Below are 22,111 nucleotides of genomic sequence, written 5' to 3'. Positions count from 1 at the left end.
TGATGGGTGAGCGGGACTGGGTGCGAGTTAGGACACGGGGTCAGTGAGCACAGGGGGTGATGGGTGAGCGGGACTCGGTGTGAGTTAGGACATGGGGGAGCTGAGCCATGTGTGGGGGATGGGTGAGTGGGACTCGGTGTGAGTTAGGACACGGGGCAGTGAGCACAGGGGGTGATGGGTGAGCGGGACTGGGTGCGAGTTAGGACACGTGGTCAGTGAGCACAGGGGGTGATGGGTGAGTGGAACTCGGTGCGAGTTAGGACACGGGGGCAGTGAGCACAGGGGGTGATGGGCGAGCGGGACTCGGTGTGAGTTAGGACATGGGGGAGCTGAGCCATGTGTGGGGGATGGTGTCGATGAGATTCCCAGTAAATTACAGCAGTGTTATGGGGACGGTGTGAGCTCTGGGATTTGCCAAGTGTCAAAAGAAGGACATTTGTTGCAGTGACCCTGTAAATAACAAATTAGGTGAGAGGTACAATTAACGGGAAAAAAACTGCACTGTGGTAAAGGGACAGTGGAATGGGACAAAGGGGAGAGTCCTTTCAGAACACACTGTGAGGGAGTGACACTGATCACAGAGACAGGCTCTCCCAGAGAGAGAGAGAGAGAGAGAGCGAGAGCAAGAGAGCAAAAGCGCAAAAGCCACGGAGAGAGAGAGACAGAGAGAGAGAGAGAGAGAGACTGGGTCTTTACTCGTTGGAGTTCAGAAGGATGAGGGGTGATCTTATAGAAACATTTAAAACAATGAAAGGGATAGACAAGATCGAGGCAGAGAGGTTGTTTCCACTGGTCGGGGAGACTAGAACTAGGGGGAACAGCCTCAAAATACGGGGGAGCCAATTTAAAACCGAGTTGAGAAGGAATTTCTTCTCCCAGAGGGTTGTGAATCTGTGGAATTCTCTGCCCAAGGAAGCAGTTGAGGCTAGCTCATTGAATGTATTCAAGTCACAGATAGATAGATTTTTAACCAATAAGGGAATTAAGGGTTACGGGGAGCGGGCGGGTAAGTGGAGCTGAGTCCACGGCCAGATCAGCCATGATCTTGTTGAATGGCGGAGCAGGCTGGAGGGGCTAGATGGCCTACTCCTGTTCCTAATTCTTGTGTTCTTATGAGAGATAGAGAGAGAGACAGAAAGAGAGAGAGACACAGAGAGAGAGCGAGAGCGCGACACATACAGACACAGACAGACACACACACAGACAGAGAGAGAGAGAGAGAGAGAGAGAGAGAGAGAGAGAGACAGACACACACAGAGAGAGACAGACACACACAGAGAGAGACAGACACACACAGAGAGAGACACAATCACACACACACACACACACACACAGACACAGACAATGCGAGGGCTCTTCCACTGACATACTACAGGCTCAGCATCAACGGACCGCTCCTCCCCAATTAACCCCATTCCCATCACCCCAATTATTACGGTTTGAGCCTGCGACAGCCTCGCACACTGAACATGGCACACGGACAGGAGCACGCACTGTTTAAGATTCTGCCCCCGTCCCCGCACAACCCCGCGATCCGTATTCACCCAGCCCGCGTACCTGCGTGGAAGTCTATCCCCACGGCCAGCGAAGTCCCTGAGACAGGAACCAGGGCGTCCGATTTATCGTTGGGATCCAGGGGTATGCCGCGGATTCCCTCGTGCACGGAGTACAGGAGGAAGGACCCCACACCTAGACAGAGAAAGGGGAAAATCAGCCCCGGTTATTACACACATCATCTCATTAGTACCTCGTCATCATCATCATAAGCAGACCCTCGGAATCGAGGAAGACTTGCTTCCACTCTAAACACGAGTCCTGAGGTGGCTGAACAGTCCAATACGGGAACAACAGTCCCGGTCACAGGTGGGACAGATAGACGTTGAGGGAAGGGGAGGGTGGGACAGATAGACGTTGAGGGAAGGGGAGGGTGGGACTGGTTTGCCGCACGCTCCTTCCGCTGCCTGCGCTTGGTTTCTGCACGCTCTCGGCGACGAGACTCGAGGTGCTCAGCGCCCTCCCGGATGCACTCCCTCCACTTAGGGCGGACTGGTCTTTGGGCCAGGGGCTCCCAGGTGTCGGTGGGGATGTTGCACTTTATCAGGGAGGCTTTGAGGGTGGTCCCTTGTAACGTTTCCTCTGCCCACCTTTGGCTCGTTTGCCCGTGAAGGAGTTCAGAGTAGAGCGCTTGCTTTGGGGAGTCTCGTGTCTGGGGGAACCATGCGGACAATGTGGCCCTGCCCAGCGGAGCTGGTCGAGTGTGGTCAGTGCTTCGATGCTGGGGATGTTGGCCTGGTCGAGGACGCTAACGTTGGTGCGTCTGTCCTCCCGGGGGATTTGCAGGATCTTGCGGAGACAGCGTTGGTGGTATTTCTCCAGCGATTATTACCTCATACATTCCAACTCGCTACCCCATTCACAATTGCCTCCCATCATCCTCCTAATATTCTACAGATGCTAACTCTTCCCCCACGGTGCAACTATGACTGCACTTCCAAAATACTTCATTGGCTGTGAAGCAGTTTGGGACGTCCCATTCCACTTCCGTAACATCGCCCGTCTCCGCCCCTGCTTCAGCTCTTCCGCTGCTGAAGCCCTCATCCGTGCTTTTGTTACCTCCAGACTTGACTATTCCAACGCGCTGCGCTCCTGGCCGGCCTCCCACATTCTACCCGACGTAAACTAGAGGTGATCCAAAACTCAGGTGCCCCCGTGTCCTAACTCACACCGAGTCCCGCTCACCCATCACCCCCTGTGCTCACTGACCCCGTGTCCTAACTCGCACCCAGTCCCATTCACCCATCACCCCGCTGTGCTCACTGACCCCGTGTCCTAACTCACACCCAGTCCCACTCACCCATCACCCCCTGTGCTCACTGACCCCGTGTCCTAACTCACACCCAGTCCCACTCACCCATCACCCCCTGTGCTCACTGACCCCGTGTCCTAACTCACACCCAGTCCCACTCACCCATCACCCCCTGTGCTCACTGTCCCCGTGTCCTAACTCACACCCAGTCCCGCTCACCCATCACCCCCTGTGCTCACTGACCCCGTGTCCTAACTCACACCCAGTCCCACTCACCCATCACCCCCTGTGCTCACTGACCCCGTGTCCTAACTCACACCGAGTCCCACTCACCCATCACCCCCTGTGCTCACTGACCCCGTGTCCTAACTCACACCCAGTCCCACTCACCCATCACCCCCTGTGCTCACTGACCCCGTGTCCTAACTCACACCGAGTCCCACTCACCCATCACCCCCTGTGCTCGCTGTCCTACATTGGTTCCCACCTCGATTTCAAAATCTTCATCCTTGTTTGTACTGAGGGAGCACCGCACTGTTGGAGGGGCAGTATTGAGGGAGCGCCGCGCTGTCGGAGAGGCGGTACTGAGGGAGCCCCGCGCTGTCGGAGGGGCAGTACTGAGGGAGCGCCGCGCTGTCGGAGGGGCAGTACTGAGGGAGCGCCGCGCTGTCGGAGGGGCGGTACTGGGGGAGCCCCGCACTGTCGGAGGGGCGGTACTGAGGGAGCGCCGCACTGTCGGAGGGGCGGTACTGAGGGAGCGCCGCACTGTCGGAGGGGCGGTACTGAGGGAGCGCCGCACTGTCGGAGGGGCCGCACTGTCGGAGAGGCGGTACTGAGGGAGCGCCGCACTGTCGGAGGGGCGGTACTGAGGGAGCGCCGCACTGTCGGAGGGGCTGTCTTTCGAATTAGGCATCAAACCAAGGTGCCATCTGCCACTATACTTCAAAAAAACATACTTCATTGGCTGAGAATCGCTTTGGGACATCTTGAGGAGACGAAAGGCAAGTTCCTACTTTCTTTTTACCCTGGGTCGATGGTGGACTGTGTAATTGAGCACGGAGCTGATTTCTGACCGTGCTGAGCGATATCTTTCCCAGAATGCCACAAAGTTTGCTTTGAAATGGGTCACAGAAGGAGAGATGGAACCAGCACCCACAGGGTTAATAAATGATCAGCTGGAACATTGAGTCTCGGTCCCTATACCACCATTGCTCAATGAGAACAAGGTCATTCATATTTTATGGTGGCAATCTATAACCAGACAGCCCCCTCAAACACAGCTCTGGTTAAACAAACCCTGGAGATAGATGGAAAACAGAGCGGGCAATTGTAAACACCTCTCCATCCGCAGGCAGGCTACCCTCCTTACACAGGGCTGTATCCCCAAAATTGTACAAGATTAGTAGGCGACTCGATCTAATTTTTCAAGATATTATGGGGTACTGACAGAAACTGTTCCCGCTGGTTGGGGAGTCTGGGACTAGGGGCAGAGTCTGAAAATTAGAGCCAGACCTTTCAGGAGTGAAGTTGGGAAACATTTCTACACACAAAGGGTGGGAGAGGTTTGGGACTCTCTTCCGCAAACGGGAATTGATGCTGGGGGTCAATTGTTCATTTTAAATCAGAGATTGATAGATTTCTGTTAACCAAAGGGTATTCAGGGATATGGGGCAAAGGCGGGTATATGGGGTTAGGTCACACCGAGGGAGCGCCGCACTGTCGGAGGGGCAGTACTGAGGGAGTGCTGCACTGTCGGAGGGGCAGTACTGAGGGAGTGCCGCACTGTCGGAGGGGCGGTACTGAGGGAGCGCCGCACTGTCGGAGGGCAGTACTGAGGGAGTGCTGCACTGTCGGAGGGGCGGTACTGAGGGAGCGCCGCACTGTCGGAGGGCAGTACTGAGGGAGTGCCGCACTGTCGGAGGGGCGGTACTGAGGGAGCACCGTACTGTCGGAGGGGTAGTACTGAGGGAGCGCCGCACTGTCGGAGGGGCAGTACTGAGGGAGCGCCGCACTGTCGGAGGGGCGGTACTGAGGGAGCGCCGCACTGTCGGAGGGGCGGTACTGAGGGAGTGCCGCACTGTCGGAGGGGCGGTACTGAGGGAGCGCCGCACTGTCGGAGGGGCGGTACTGAGGGAGCGCCGCACTGTCGGAGGGGCAGTACTGAGGGAGCGCTGCACTGTTGGAAGGGCAGTACTGAGGGAGCGCCGCACTGTCGGAGGGGCGGTACTGAGGGAGCGCCGCACTGTCGGAGGGGCAGTACTGAGGGAGCGCCGCACTGTCGGAGGGGCGGTACTGAGGGAGCGCCGCACTGTCGGAGGGGCGGTACTGAGGGAGCGCCGCACTGTCGGAGGGGCGTTAAACCAAGGTTCCGTTTTCCTCCTGTGGAGGTAAAAGGTTCTATAGCCAGTATTGGTAGAAGAGCAGGAGGTAAGCTCACCCCTGTTGTCCTGGGGCCAATATTTATCAACATCATTTTAAAATAAAAGATTATCTGGGTCATTTATCACGTTGCTGCTTGTGGGAACTTGCTGTGTACAAATTGGCTGTCGCGTTTCCTTGAATACAACAGTGACCGCACTTCAAAAAAAGTACTTCATTGGCTGTGAGGCGCTTTGGGACGTACTGAGGGGGTGAAAGGCGCTATATAAATGCAAGTCTTTCTTTGTAAATACCTCTTTCCCCCTCCATTGCTCCACCCCTCCTGTGCCTTTGAACCCATTTGACAAATGGAATATAATGTGTGTAAATGTGAAGTTATCCACTTTGGTCGGAAAACTCGAAAAGCAGAGTATTTTATAAACAGTGAGAGATTGTGAAATGTCGGTGTACAGAGGGACCTGGCTGTCCTTGTACACCAATCACTGAAAGTTAACCTGCAGGTACAGCAAGTGTTTACAGCAAATGTATGTTGGCCTTTATTACAGGAGGGTTTGAGTATAAGAGTAAAGATGTCTTACTGCAGTTATACAGGGCCCTGGTGAGACCACACCAGGAGTATTGTGTACAGTGTCGGTCTCCTTACCTAAGGAAGGATATACTTGCCATAGAGGGAGTGCAGCGAAGGTTCACCAGACTGATTCCTGGGATGTGGGGGGATTGTCCTATGAGGAGAGATTGTGTAGAATGGGCCGATATTCTCTGGAGTTTAGAAGAATGAGAGGTGATCCCATTGAAACAGACCAGATTCTGAGGGGGATTGACAGGGTAGATGCAGGGAGGGTGTTTCCCCCCGGGCTGGGGAGTCTAGAACCAGGGGTCACAGTCTCAGGATAAGGGGTCGGCCATTTAGGACTGAGATGAGGAGGAATTTCTTCACTCAGAGAGGGGTGAATCTTTGGAATTCTCTGCCCGAGGGCTGTGGAGGCTCAGTCGTTGAGTATATTCAAGGCTGAGATCGGTAGATTTTTGGATTCTACGGGAATCAAGGGATAGAAACATAGAAAATAGATGCAGGAGTAGGCCATTCGGCCCTTCGAGCCTGCACCACCATTCAATATGATCATGGCTGATCATTCCCTCAGTACCCCATTCCTGCTTTCTCTCCATACCCCCTGATCCCTTTAGCCGTAAGGGCCACATCTAACTCCCTTTTGAATATATCCAACGAACTGGCCCCAACAACTTTCTGTGGTGGAGAATTCCACAGGTTCACCACTCTCTGAGTGAAGAAGTTTCTCCTCATCTCGGTCCTAAATGGCTTACCCCTTATCCTTAGACTGTGATCCCTGATTCTGGACTTCCCCAACATCGGGAACATTCTTCCTGCATCTAACCTGTCCAATCCCGTCAGAATTTGGGGATCAGGCGGGAAAGGTATATTCAGGGCTGTGATCGATAGATTTTTGGGCCACGATGGGAATGAAGGGATCGGGCAGGATAGTGGAGTTGAGGTCGAAGATCAGCCATGATCGTATTAAATGGCGGAGCAGGCTCAAGGGGCCGAATGGCCGACTCCTGCTCCTATTTCTTGTGTTGTTATTTGTGTGCTGAAGGGTGTTAAGCTGCCGTTGCTCCAAGGCTGGCCTGACCTGTCTCCCCCCACTGTCGCTGTCCCACCTCACCTTCACAGGATTGTTCTCCGCTCTTCAGACTGTACCCGGCGGTACACAAGCACGCCCGGCTGGACTCCGAGGTGGGCAAGCAGAGCTGGGAGCAGTCCCCATTGCTGTCGCTGCATGGGTTCTTGCCTGGGGGAAACAACCAGAGTCTCAGCAAAATATAATCAGCAAACATGGACTGATACAGCGCCGAAAGAGGCTGCTCGATCTAACTATCCAATCAATGAATCTATCTATAAATCTATATTTATTTATTGTATCTATCTATTTATTGTATCTATCTATCTGTAAATCTATCTATTTATTGTATCTATCTATTTATTGTATCTATCTATTTATTGTATCTATCTATCTGCAAATCTATCTATTTATTGTATCTATCTATTTATTGTATCTATCGATCTGTAAATCTATCTATCTATTTATTGTATCTATCTATTCAATGAATCTATCTATCTGTAAATCTATCTATCTATTTATTGTATCTATCTATTCAATGAATCTATCTATTTATTGTATCTATCTATTTATTGTATCTATCTATCTATCTATTTATTGTATCTATCTATTCAATGAATCTATCTATTTATTGTATCTATCTATTTATTGTATCTATCGATCTATTTATTGTATTTATCTATTTACTGTATCTATTTATTGTATCTATCTATTCAATCTATCTATCTTATCAATGAATCTATCTATCTTATCAATGAATCTGTCTATCTCATCAATGAATCGATCTATCTATTCAATGAATCGATCTATCTCTTCAATGAATCGATCTATCTTATCAATGAATCGATCTATCTATTCAATGAATCGATCTATCTATTCAATGAATCGATCTATCTCTTCAATGAATCGATCTATCTTATCAATGAATCGATCTATCTATTCAATGAATCGATCTATATTCAATGAATCTATCTATCTTATCAATGAATCTATCTATCTTATCAATGAATCGATCTATCTATTCAATGAATCGATCTATCTATTCAATGAATCGATCTATCTTATCAATGAATCTATCTATCTTATCAATGAATCAATCTATCTATTCAATGAATCTATCTATCTTATCAATGAATCTATCTATCTATTCAATGAATCGATCTATCTATTCAATGAATCGATCTATCGATTCAATGAATCGATCTATCTTATCAATGAATCGATCTATCTTATCAATGAATCGATCTATCTATTCAATGAATCTATCTATCTTATCAATGAATCGCTGTCGGAGGGGCAGTGCCGAGGGAGCGCTGCGCTGTCAGATGAGACGTTAAACCGAGGCCCCGTCTGCCCTCTCGGGTGGATGTAAAAGATCCCACGGCCACTATTTGGAAGAAGAGCAGGGGGAGTTCTCCCCGGTGTCCTGGGGCCAATATTTATCCCTCGACCAACATCACTAAAACAGATGATCTGGGTCATTATCACATCGCTGTGTGTGGGAGCTTGCTGTGCACTAATTGGCGTTTCCCACATTACAACAGTGACTACACTCCAAAATACTTCATTGGCTGTAAAGCGTTTTGGGACGTCCGGTGGTCGTGAAAGGCGCTATATAAATGCAAGTCTTTCTTTTTGTTCTCTCTCTCTCAAATGAACCATTTTTTCACGGTCGCACCACAAACCTCCCCCTTTGTCCCCTCCTTGCCCCGACTCTTACCATGCTGGATCTCCTCGTCGTAAACCTTCATGTGCATGACCAGGGTGGTGCTATTCCGCAGCACCACGAGATCCGAGCCATCCTTCCCGCACGTGCCCACCTGCTCAGCTGCCTGGTCTGCCCACCACAACTTGTCTCCTGGTCACACAAAGAACAGCAGGGTCAACTGCGCGGCAATCAACACGAGTGGGGGTGTCGCGGGGATCAGTGCTGGGGCCTCAACTATTTACAATCTACGACTTGGATGAAGGGAGCGAGTGTAATGTAGCCAAGTTTGCTGACGATACAAAGATGGGTCGGAAAGCAATGTGTGAGGAGGACACAACAAATTTGCAAAGGGATATAGACAGGCTCAGTGAGTGGGCAAAAATTTGAGAGATGGAGTATAATGTGGGAAAATGTGAGGTTATCCAGTTTGGCAGAAAAAATAGAAAAACAAATTATAATTTAAATGGAGAAAGATTGCAAAGTGCCGCAGTACAGCGGGACCTGGGGGTACTTGTACATGAAACACAAAAGGTTAGTATGCAGGTACAGCAAGTGATCAGGAAGGCCAATGGTATCTTGGCCTTTATTGCAAAGGGGATGGAGTATAAAAGCAGGGAAGTCTTGCTACAGTTATACAGGGTATTGGTGAGGCCACACCTGGAGTACTGCGTGCAGTTTTGGTCTCCGTATTTAAGAAAGAATATACTCGCTTTGGAGGCAGTTCAGAGAAGGTTCACTCGGTTGATTCCGGAGATGAGGGGGTTGACTTATGAGGAAAGGTTGAGGAGGTTGGGCCTCTACTCATTGGAATACAGAAGAATGAGAGGTGATCTTATCGAAACGTACAAGATTATGAGGGGGCTCGACAAGGTGGATGCAGAGAGGATGTTTCCACTGATGGGGGGAGACTAGAACTAGGGGGCATGGTCTTAGAATAAGGGGCCGCCCATTTAAAACTGAGATGAGGAGGAATTTCTTCTCTCTGAGGGTTGTAAATCTGTGGAATTCTCTGCCCCAGAGAGCTGTGGAGGCTGGGACATTGAATATATTTAAGGTGGAGATAGACAGATTTTTGAGCGATAAGGGAGTGAAGGGTTATGGGGAGCGGGCGGGGAAGTGGAGCTGAGTCCATGATCGGATCAGCCATGATCGTATTAAATGACGGAGCAGGCTTGAGGGGCCGAATGGCCAACTCCTGCTCCTATTTCTAACGTTTGTAAGGGATAAATTGTAAGGTTGCAAATAGGGGGTCAGAATTATGCTGAAGATAGCGAACTTATAAATTGCCTATGTAACACTTTATTGTACAGGTATTGCACACTTATACGCATTAAACTATAGCTTAACCTTAGTAACACTTAAACAGCCAAAGTCAGCAGTTTGTTTAGAAGTCGCTGAGGAAGAGATACAGAAGCCAGTACAAACACCCTCGGCGTTGGATAGACTGGGGTTGAGGGCAAAATGGAACAACACAATGATGAGAGATGGGCAGTTGGTATGTACCACTCCTAGCCCGTCGGGTAAGAGTCAATAAATCAATGTAACTTCACTGATAACAATAGACCTAGCGATGATTTTGCAAGAGGCTAGCTCCTCTCCAAAACCTGCGCAAATTATGCTCGAAAAACTCTTGAATTTCGGAGGTTCCACGACCGAACCTTCCCGTGCATTGCTCGGAATAAAAGCCGGTTGAACCTGGGATTTCGTGTGTTCGCTTCCGTGGTCGCTGTACAACAGACGGGCGGGGGTGTCGATTAACTATATCGCTTAGTCCACCCCGAAGGACAGAAGACTCTGCTTTTACCCCAACATGTTCTTAAGCCTCCGACTGGAATTTCTGGGCCATTGTGATGGGTGGTCCAGGCCTATGTAATCCCAGACTGCACGTACGTTCCTGGGATGCGTGGGCCTCTTACGCTGGGCTGCGACTGGAACAAGTATACCTTTCCTCTGGGACCACCACTTTTGTAAAAATACATTTTGGTCGGAGGTGTCCACCAGTGGGAAGCCACCAATTGCAATTCTCGGGCCTATATTGCAACAATCCAATTTATGAGCAAACTCCTGGCCGGATCAATAAACTAATAAATCGGTGAAGCTGTGCAGTATCGCGGAGCATAATTTACGGGCACTCTTGGGATGAACAGGCTGCTGACAAGACGCAGAGGTTCGGCACTTTAATCAGTGCAGGTCATTTTTTTTTTTTAAACCACACAAAGCCGTTCCCATTTATTATTTATTGGAATTGTGAGCACAGAGATCGCGGCTGATTAACGAGAATTCACTCAGCTGCAGGCTTGCAAACTTACTGGTTTTCTGTTTAGGATTCAGCCTGCGTCCTTCCAGACACAAGTCTTCAGCAAGCACTCTGCTGGGGTCAGGTTCTCGAAACACAGGAACAGGAGGAGGCCATTCAGCCCCTCGAGCCTGTTACATTAGGAACAGGAGGAGGTCATTCAGCCCCTTGAGCCTGTTACATGAGGAACAGGAGGAGGCCATTCAGCCCCTCGAGCCTGTTACATTAGGAACAGGAGGAGGCCATTCAGCCCCTCGAGCCTGTTACATTAGGGACAGGAGGAGGCCATTCAGCCCCTCGAGCCTGTTACATTAGGGACAGGAGGAGGCCATTCAGCCCCTCGAGCCTGTTACATTAGGAACAGGAGGAGGCCATTCAGCCCCTCGAGCCTGTTACATTAGGGACAGGAGGAGGCCATTCAGCCCCTCGAGCCTGTTACATCAGGAACAGGAGGAGGCCATTCAGTCCCTCGAGCCTGTTACATTAGGAACAGGAGGAGGTCATTCAGCCCCTCGAGCCTGTTACATTAGGAACAGGAGGAGGCCATTCAGCCCCTCGAGCCTGTTACATTAGGAACAGGAGGAGGCCATTCAGCCCCTCGAGCCTGTTACATTAGGAACAGGAGGAGGCCATTCAGCCTCTCGAGCCTGTTACATTAAGAACAGGAGGAGGTCATTCAGCCCCTTGAGCCTGTTACATTAGGAACAGGAGGAGGCCATTCAGCCCCTCGAGCCTGTTACATTAGGAACAGGAGGAGGCCATTCAGCCCCTTGAGCCTGTTACATTAGGAACAGGAGGAGGCCATTCAGCCCCTCGAGCCTGTTACATTAGGAACAGGAGGAGGCCATTCAGCCCCTCGAGCCTGTTACATTAGGAACAGGAGGAGGCCGTTCAGCCCCTCGAGCCTGTTACATTAGGAACAGGAGGAGGCCATTCAGCCCCTCGAGCCTGTTCTGCCATTCAATCAGCTCATGGCTGATCTGTACCTTAACTCCATCAGACTGCCTTGGTAACCTAACCCTTAATCCCTTTACCCAACAAAATTCTATCAATCTCAGTTTAAAAAGCTGCAATTGACTGCCCAGCATCCACAACACTCCTGTGAAACACCTTGGGACATTGAAGTGGCTGTGTAAATACAAGTTTTTGTTGGACGAGGGGAACTTACCCATTATGGCCAGCGCGGTGGCTTTGGTCAGTTTGTTCTTGACCGTTTCGATCACCACCAGTCCACTCCCGTCCAGGTTACACCTGTTGATGGTCCCATTGCCCGAGCTGATCCAGTATAGTTTGTTCTCCCTGTAGTCGATTGACAACCCTGCAGTCAGAACACAAACCGTTAAGACCAGGGGCGGGACACACAGAGGGAAACAGGGATTAAAAACAGAAAAGTACTCAGAGGGTCAGTCAGCATCAAGTGGAGTATAAGGCTACTAATCTTCAGCAAAAACAGAGCAGGAACTGAAAATAAAAGCTTTGGAATTAAACTGGAAAAGTTGGGGACATCCTGTCAACAGGAACAAAAAAAAACTGACCATGCATAACAACAATGCAATGTTACGAGGCTCCGAACTCGATTGACCAGGGTGGGGATCCAGCCATTTGGAGATGTTGAGTCGGTACCAACAAAGGTTCCCCCCCCCTCTCTCACACACACAAGGTGCACATTTTTGGGCTAACAGCATATGGAAGTATCGGTTGCAAACAAATCAGGAGCAATTCAACCTCATGGCCAAAACAGTTAAATGGATGGTTAGATCGAATCTCGCCACAGTGGCAAACTTATTCAAAATCTGGATGTATACAGACACAGACGAGGCAAGAAGAACAGGCACCAAGGAGGAGAGAACACAGCTTAACAGATGCAGGAGAGGATTTGAGTATAGGAGCAGGGAGGTCTTACTGCAGTTGTACAGGGCCTTGGTGAGACCACACCTGGAATATTGTGTTCAGTTTTGGTCTCCTAATCTGAGGAAGGACGTTCTTGCTATTGAGGGAGTGCAGCGAAGGTTCACCAGACTGATTCCCAGGATGGCAGGACTGACAGATGAAGAAAGACTGGATCGACTAGGCTTATATTCACTGGAATTTCGAAGAATGAGAGGGGATCTCATAGAAATGCAAAATTCTGAGCGGGATTGACAGGGTAGATGCAGAGAGGATGTTTCCCCTCGCGGGGTAATCTAGAACTAGGGGGCATGGTCTTAGAATAAGGGGCCGCCCATTTAAAACTGAGATGAGGATGAATTTCTTCTCTCAGAGGGTTGTAAATCTGTGGAATTCTCTGCCCCAGAGAGCTGTGGAGGCTGGGACATTGAATACATTTAAGGTGGAGATAGACAGATTTTTGAGCAATAAGGGAGTGAAGGGTTATGGGGAGCGGGCGGGGAAGTGGAGCTGAGTCCATGATCGGATCAGCCATGATCACAGGCAGTCCCTCGGAATCGAGGAAGACTTGCTTCCACTCTAAACACGAGTCCTGAGGGGACTGAACAGTCCAATACGGGAACCACAGTCCCTGTCACAGGTGGGACAGATAGACGTTGAGGGAAGGGGAGGGTGGGACTGGTTTGCCGCACGCTCCTTCCGCTGCCTGCGCTTGGTTTCTGCACGCTCTCGGCGACGAGACTCGAGGTGCTCAGCGCCCTCCCGGATGCACTTCCTCCACTTAGGGCGGACTGGTCTTTGGGCCAGGGGCTCCCAGGTGTCGGTGGGGATGTTGCACTTGGCCAAGGAGGCTTTGAGGGTGGTCCCTTGTAACGTTTCCTCTGCCCACCTTTGGCCTGTTTGCCAGTGAAGGAGTTCCGAGTAGAGCGCTTGCTTTGGGAGTCTCGTGTCTGGGGGCCATGCGGACAATGTGGCCCTGCCCAATGGAGCTGGTCGAGTGTGGTCAGTGCTTCGATGCTGGGGATGTTGGCCTGGTCGAGGACGCTAACGTTGGTGCGTCTGTCCTCCCGGGGGATTTGCAGGATCTTATTAAATGGCGGAGCAGGCTCGAGGGGACGAATGGCTGACTCCTGCTCCTATTTCTTATGTCCTTATGTCTGAAACTCACCGACTGGTCCCTTCTGGTTGGTGAACAGGACTGTCGTGTTGGTGCCATCCATGTTGGCCACATTGAGGCTATCGCCGTCCGTCCAAAATAATTTCCTGAGAGTGAGAGAGAGAAAAACAGGCAGAGTTAGCATGAGGCAGCACATCACACACAGTGCGAGCTAAACTCACAGCACAGCAGGATCCCATTGGGCCCATCGTTGCCCGTGCTGTGACAGAGCGACCCAATCAGTCCCACTCCCCCCCTGCCCTTTCCCCCACAGCCCTGTGAATTTTTCCCCTTCCAGTATTTACCCAATTCCCGGTTTGAAAGTCACGATTGAATCTGCTCCCACCGCCCTTTCAGGCAGCGCGTTCCCGATCACAACAACTCGCTGCGTAAACACATTCTCCCCATCTCCCCCTCTGGTTCCATCGCCGATTATCGTCAATCTGTGTCCCTCTGGTTACCCCACCCTCCTGCCCCCGGGAACAGTTTCTCCCCGATCTACTCCATCAAAACCCCTCCTGATTGTGAACCCCTCTATTAAATCTCCCCCTTAACCTTCTCTGCTCCAAGGAGAACAACCCCAGCTTCTCCAGTCTCCCCACGTCACTGAAGTCCCTCATCCCCCCGGGACCATTCTGGTCAATCTCCCCCTGCACCCTCTCCCAGGCCCTCACACCCTCCCTAAAGTGTTTTAGAAAGGCTGAGCAGAACTTCCTTGTTTTTGTACTCTGCACCTCTATTAATAAAGCCACGGAGACCGTAAGCTTTTCCAACCGCCTTCTCAACCTGCCCTGCCACCTTCAACGATTTGTGCACACATACCCCCAGGTCTCTCTGTTCATGCACCCCTTTAGAACTGTACCATTCATAGAATTTTGACCCAGAGAGTTGTGGAATCTGGGTCATTGAACATACTTAAGGTGGAGATAGACAGATTTTTTTTAATTATAAGGGAATCAATCGTTATGGGGAGCGGGCAGGGAAGTGGAGCTGAGCCCAAGATCAGATCAGCCGCAATCGTATTACCTAAGAACATAAGGGGACAGGAGCAGGAGTCGGCCATTCGGCCCCTCGAGCCTGCTCCGCCATTTAATACGGGCATGGCTGATCCGATCATGGACTCAGCTCCACTTCCCCGCCCGCTCCCCATAACCCTTCACTCCCTTATCGCTCAAAAATCTGTCTATCTCCACCTTAAATATATTCAATGTCCCAGCCTCCACAGCTCTCTGGGGCAGAGAATTCCACAGATTTACAACCCTCTGAGAGAAGAAATTCCTCCTCATCTCAGTTTTAAATGGGCGGCCCCTTATTCTAAGACCATGCCCCCTAGTTCTAGTCTCCCCCATCAGTGGGAACATCCTCTCTGCATCCACCTTGACAAGCCCCCTCATAATATGATACGTTTCCATAAGATCACCTCTCATTCTTCTGAATTCCAATGAGTAGAGGCCCAACCTCCTCAACCTTTCCTCATAAGTCAACCCCCTCATCTCTGGAATCAACCGAGTGAACCTTATTAAATGGCGGAGCAGGCTCGAGGGGCCAAATGGCCGACTCCTGCTCCTATTTCTTATGTTCTTATATTTAGTTCTTACTGTCTCGAATCGTACTTCCTAACAACCTGCATCACTGCACACTTCTCCGTGTTAAAATTCATCCGGTCATGTGTCTGGCCATTTCACCAGCCTGTCTCGGTCCTCCTGAAGTCCACTACCATCCTTCTCACTGTCAACTACATTTCTGAGTTTCATGTCGTCTGCAAATTTCAAAATTAAGCCCCAAATCTTATCTTCAGTATCCCATTCCTGCTTTCTCTCCATATCCCTGATCCCTTTAGCCGTAAGGGCCACATTTAACTCCCTTTTGAATATATCTAACAAACTGGCCTCAACAACTTTCCGTGGTAGAGAATTCCACAGGTTCACAATTCTCTGGGTGAAGAAGTTTCTCCTCATCTCGGTCCTAAATGGCTTACCCCTTATCCTTAGACTGTGTCCCCTGGTTCTGGACTTACCCAACATCGGGAACATTCTTCCTGCATCTAACCTGTCCAATCCCGTCAGAATGTTATATGTTTCTATGAGATCCCCTCTCATCCTTCTAAACTCCAGTGAATATAAGCCCAGTCGATCCAGTCTTTCTTCATTTGTCAGTCCTGCCATCCCGGGAATCAGTCTGGTAAACCTTCGCTGCACTCCCTCAATAGCAAGAATGTCCTTCCTCAGATTAGGAGACCAAAACTGAACACAATATTCCAGGTGAGGCCTCACCAAGGCCCTGTACAACTGCAGTAAGACCTCCCTGCTCCTATACTCAAATCCTCTCGCTATGAAGGCCAACATGCCATTTGCCTTCTTCACCACCTGCTGTACCTGCATGCCAACTTTCAATGACTGATGTACCATGACACCCAGGTCTCGTTGCACCTCCTCTTTTCCTAATCCGTCACCATTCAGATAATATTCTGCCTTCCTGTTTATGCCACCAAAGTGGATAACCTCACATTTATCCACATTATACTGCATCTGCCATGCATTTGCCCACTCACCTAACCTGTCCAAGTCACCCTGCAGCCTCTTAGCATCCTCCTCACAGCTCACACCGCCACCCAGCTTAGTGTCATCTGCAAACTTGGGGATATTACACTCAATTCCTTCATCTAAATTAGTAATGTATATTGTAAATAGCTGGGGTCCCAGCACTGAACCCTGCGGCACTCCACTAGTCACTGCCTGCCATTCTGAAAAGGACCCGTTTATTCCTAGTCTCTGCTTCCTGTCTGCCAACCAGTTCTCTATCCACAGCAGTACATTACCCCCCAATACCATGTGCTTTAATTTTGCACACCAATCTCTTGTGTGGGACCTTGTCAAAAGCCTTTTGAAAGTCCAAATACACCACATCCACTGGTTCTCCCTTGTCCACGCTACGAGGCACCAGCAACACCGTGCATATGATGTTCACACCGGGCTGGAGTTCCCAGTCTTAGGACCAACACAAAGCGTTTAGACAACAACTTGTATTTATACCCGGAAATCGGCGTGGTCCCAGCCTGCAAGACCATCGGCAGGCCGGGGCCATTGGAGGGAACAGCGTGTGGCGGTATACCAGTGCAGGGAGCAGCGTGATCTGCTGCAGGAGGGCGACGGCTGACTGCAGTGCGGGCAGGTACAGCAGGAGTGGTGAGGTCGGGGCGAAGGAACGGCGAGAGTTCGTAGAGGGACGTGATCGGGGCCCAGAAGAGCCGAGGGCCCAGGGGCAGCACGGGCCCAGCCCACACTGTGCGATATGTGCGTGCACTGGGTCCGTGCAGCAGAGCTGGTCTCCAGTCGTCCTGGTTAACCCTTGCCCCTGGACCAAGACCTCGCTCTGTCAAGCCCCGTGTGGTGGCTGGTGTGCAACGGTCACCCCACGTTAAAACAATCCACCCACAGGCATCTTCCACCCTTCAGGATGTAGTTCGGGATCTGGAATATTAGGTCCTTCATTGGAACACCTGGGAACTCATCCCTTTTTTTGGCGTGGAAGCAAGTCATCCTCCCTTCGAGGGAGCGCCTGTGATGATGATTTATGTAACACCTTTAATGTAGTGAAACGTCCTAAGGTGCTTCACAGGAATATCATCCACAAAAGAAGAAATTAGGGCAGGAAGAGGCATGTTTTAAGGAGCGTCCTGAATTAGAGAGAGAGGTAGAGAGGCGGGGAGGTTTAGGGAGGGAGTTCCAGAGCTTGGGGCCCAGGCAACAGAAGGCACGGCCACCGATGGTGGAGCGATTATAATCAGGGATGGTCAGGAGGGCAGAATTAGAGGAGTGCAGAGATCTCGGGGGGTTGTAGGGCTGGAGGGGGTTACAGAGATAGGGAGGGGTAAAGGGGTTGGAGGAGGTTACAGAGATAGGGAGGGGTGTAGAGGCTGGAGGACGTTACAGAGATAGGGAGGGGTGTAGGGGGCTGGAGAGGGTTACAGAGATAGGGAGGTGTGTAGGGGCTGGAGGGGGTTACAGAGATAGGGAGAGGTGTAGGGGCTGGAGGGGGTTACAGAAATAGGGAGGGGTGTAAGGGCTGGAGGGGGTTACAGAGATAGGGAGAGGTGTAGGGGCTGGAGGGGGTTACAGAGATAGGGAGAGGTGTAGGGGCTGGAGGGGGTTACAGAGAAAGGGAGAGGTGTAGGGGCTGGATGGGGTTACAGAGATAGGGAGGGGTGTAGGGGCTGGAGGGGGTTACAGAGATAGGGAGGGGTGCAGTGGCTGGAGGAGGTTACACAGATAGGGAGAGGTGCAGGGGGCTGGATGAGGTTACAGAGATAGGGAGGGGTGTAGGGGCTGGAGGAGGTTACAGAGATAGGGAGGGTGTAGGAGGTTAGAGATAGGGAGGGGTGCAGGGGCTGGAGGAGGTTACACAGATAGGGAGAGGTGCAGGGGGCTGGATGAGGTTACAGAGATAGGGAGGAGGCGAGGAGGCCATGGAAGGGTTTGTAAACAAGGATGAAATCGAGGCGTTGCTGAAGATAGACAGTAAATCGAGAGAACCGGTTTGCAGTGACTGGTGGGTCAGTAAGCAGAGGGCACAGGTTTAAACCGATTGGCAAAAGAACCAGAGATGACGTGAGGGTAAATCTTTTTATTTTAAACGCAACGAGTGGTTAGAATTTGGAATGTGTTGCCTGAAAGGGAGGTGGAGACATGAACCTTCTGTAATGTATTTGCTTCATGGGTTCTTTGCTTAAGAATTCATAGCAACACATTGCGATTACGAACCTGTTGGTTTATTAGCAAAGGTTTAACAATCACACGACACATTACCGGTTCATCCACCAGGCTCTCAACCACCTGCCCCATCGTGAATCCCCCGAACCCAACTGTCTGGGGTTTTATTGAGTACTGTGAACAGCACGTGACTGGCTAAGCCAATCACGATACAACAGCTCTCTACAAACATTGTGAGCAGACTCGCAGGAGCGTACATTACTTGTGCATGAAACACAAAAGGATAGTATGCAGGTACAGCAAGTGATCAGGAAGGCCAATGGAATCTTGGCCTTTATTGCAAAGGGGATGGAGTATAAAAGCAGGGAAGTCTTGCTCCAGTTATACAGGGTATTGGTGAGGCCACACCTGGAGTACTGCGTGCAGTTTTGGTCTCCGTATTTACGAAAGGATATACTTGCTTTGGAGGCAGTTCAGAGAAGGTTCACTCGGTTGATTCCGGAGATGAGGGGGTTGACTTATGAGGAAAGGTTGAGTAGGTTGGGCCTCTACTCATTGGAGTTCAGAAGAATGAGAGGTGATCTTATCGAAACGTATCAGATTATGAGGGGGCTCGACAAGGTGGATGCAGAGAGGATGTTTCCACTGATGGGGGAGACTAGAACTAGGGGGCATGGTCTTAGAATAAGGGGCCGCCCATTTAAAACTGAGATGAGGAGGAATTTCTTCTCTCAGAGGGTTGTAAATCTGTGGAATTCTCTGCCCCAGAGAGCTGTGGAGGCTGGGACATTGAATATATTTAAGGTGGAGATAGACAGATGTTTGAGCGATAAGGGAGTGAAGGGTTATGGGGAGCGGGCGGGGAAGTGGAGCTGAGTCCATGATCGGATCAGTCATGGTCATATTAAATGGCGGAGCAGGCTCGAGGGGCCGAATGGCCGACTCCTGCTCCTATTTCTGATGTTCTTAGATAAATGGGATCTATTCTTGAAGGAAAACAAATTGCAGGGACATGGGGAAAGAGAGAGACTGACGGCATTGCTCTGGGATAGAGTCAGCGCAGATTCGATGGGCCAAACTTTCTCCACGATTCGATGAAACACCCCGCAGTTGGTCGGAAGTGGCGATTTTTCAGCAATTCGAAACCCAGCCACCAGGTGGAGCACTTAGAGGCTGAAAAGCTACCCGTCTAAATCTTCCTCAGTATCTCGTTGCAAGTCATTGTGCAGTCGTAGAGAGCTGGGGTGGGGTGGATTGGGGGCTTGGAGGGAGGGTGGGGGGGGTGCAAGAGGAAGGGAGGATTTGAATGACAACGCAATAACCCACACGGAGCACCCGCGTTCATGATATTAATATTATCTCCCCAGAATAATGGATGGTACTGAGGGAGTGCCGCACTGTCGGAGGGGCAGTACTGAGGGAGCGCCGCACTGTCGGAGGGGCAGTACTGAGGGAGTGCCGCACTGTCGGAGGGGCAGTACTGAGGGAGCGCCGCACTGTCGGAGGGGCAGTACTGAGGGAGCGCCGCACTGTCGGAGGGGCAGTACTGAGGGAGTGCCGCACTGTCGGAGGGGCAGTACTGAGGGAGCGCCGTACTGTCGGAGGGGCGGTACTGAGGGAGTGCCGCACTGTCGGAGGGGCGGTACTGAGGGAGCACCACACTGTCGGAGGGGCAGTACTGAGGGAGCGCCGCACTGTCGGAGGGGCAGTACTGAGGGAGCGCCGCACTGTCGGAGGGACGGTACTGAGGGAGTGCTGCACTGTCGGAGGGGCACTACTGAGGGAGCACTGCACTGTCGGAGGGGCAGTACTGGGGGAGAGCCGCACTGTCGGAGGGGCAGTACTGAGGGAGCGCCGCACTGTCAGAGGGGCCGTCTTTCAGATGAGTCGTTAAACAGACGTGCTTTTTGTTTTGGAGTGTTTGAGATGTAATGGAGCACTGAACATTTTGAAGCTGGAACCTTTGCGTGAATAGAATATTTTAATAAAACATTCATAATTTGGATCAGTATTTTGCAGGTCGTTTAGAAAGATACAAGAATAATTCTTCATAGGAACAAACTAAACTACGATTTAGATTATGCTAAGATCAGTTGCTCCAGTCTTTGCAACAAAAGTTAACTTAAACTTGGTGATATTATTTGCGATCATTTGACTGAAAACTCTCACCTCCCGACTCCCCAAAGCATTCCCACCATCGACAAGACACAAGTCAGGAGTGTGATGGAACACTCCCCACTTGCCTGGATGAGTTGCAGCTCCAACAAACACTCGAGAAGCTCGACACCATCCAGGACAAAGCAGGCCGCTCGATGGGCCACGCTACCCACCACCTCCAACACTCACTCCCTCCACCACCTCCAACACTCCCTCCCTCCACCACCTCCAACACTCACTCCCTCCACCACCTCCAACACTCACTCCCTCCACCACCTCCAACACTCACTCCCTCCACCACCTCCAACACTCACTCCCTCCACCACCTCCAACACTCACTCCCTCCACCACCTCCAACACTCACTCCCTCCACCACCTCCAACACTCACTCCCTCCACCACCTCCAACACTCACTCCCTCCACCACCTCCAACACTCACTCCCTCCACCACCTCCAACACTCACTCCCTCCACCACCTCCAACACTCACTCCCTCCACCACCTCCAACACTCACTCCCTCCACCACCTCCAACACTCACTCCCTCCACCACCTCCAACACTCACTCCCTCCACCACCTTCAACACTCACTCCCTCCACCACCTCCAACACTCACTCCCTCCACCACCTCCAACACTCACTCCCTCCACCACCTCCAACACTCACTCCCTCCACCACCTTCAACACTCACTCCCTCCACCACCGGCGCACCGTGGCTGCAGTGTGCACCGTCTACAAGATGCACCGCGGCAACTCGCCAAGGCTTCTTCGGCAACACCTCCCAAATAGTGCGGCGCTCCCTCAGTACCGCCCCTCCGACAGTGCGGCGCTCCCTCAGTACTGCCCCTCCGACAGTGCGGCACTCCCTCAGTACTGCCCCTCCGACAGTGCGGCACTCCCTCAGTACCGCCCCTCCGACACTCCCTCAGTGTGAGGCGAGGGTGCTGCCCACTGACCCACGGCTGACACACACACACACACTGAAGTTTAAAATCGAGGCGTTGCCGGACAGGGTCCGGGGTAGGTCAGTGAGCGCAGGGGTGGGGGAGGGGGAACTCGCTGGGGCTCACGAGAGTCACTTGCAGCCGCAGTGCAATCTGGAAGAAATTTGTCATCCATGTGTGGGGCTGCACGAAGATTAGCAGAGGCCCAAGGTTCCCGCACACCGGCATTTCCAGCCCGTCCGCCACACACTGCAGCACAGCTGCAACATATCACCGAGCAGAGTCACGTGTCAGTGAGGAATTTACAGGAAAGGGTCGTATCCATATCTTGGGCTGTTCGGGGGTGGGGGGGACTGAGGGGAACTTCATTTTTAGATATTAAACCAATGGTTGCTCTAACTGGCTGGTTTCAACTCAAAATCAACTCTGTTTCT

The 22,111-nt window shown here is 51.2% G+C and overlaps 1 protein-coding gene across 1 annotated transcript in view; it reads right to left on the bottom strand.

Annotated features, from left to right (window-relative positions):
• Nucleotides 1-22,111, bottom strand: part of LOC139241096 (low-density lipoprotein receptor-related protein 1-like) — a 440,653-nt gene that overhangs the window by 192,253 nt on the left and 226,289 nt on the right. The window contains 5 exon segments of the mRNA XM_070869785.1: nucleotides 1,558-1,689; nucleotides 6,868-6,993; nucleotides 8,543-8,680; nucleotides 11,995-12,144; nucleotides 13,882-13,976. Of these exon segments, the coding sequence (XP_070725886.1) occupies nucleotides 1,558-1,689; nucleotides 6,868-6,993; nucleotides 8,543-8,680; nucleotides 11,995-12,144; nucleotides 13,882-13,976 (641 nt within the window).

Source organism: Pristiophorus japonicus, chromosome Y (genome assembly GCF_044704955.1).
Source record: "Pristiophorus japonicus isolate sPriJap1 chromosome Y, sPriJap1.hap1, whole genome shotgun sequence".
In the NCBI taxonomy this organism is placed as follows: Eukaryota; Metazoa; Chordata; class Chondrichthyes; family Pristiophoridae; genus Pristiophorus; species Pristiophorus japonicus.
The sequence above is the reverse complement of the archived record's forward strand: the minus strand, read 5'-3'. Positions and strand labels throughout refer to the sequence as shown.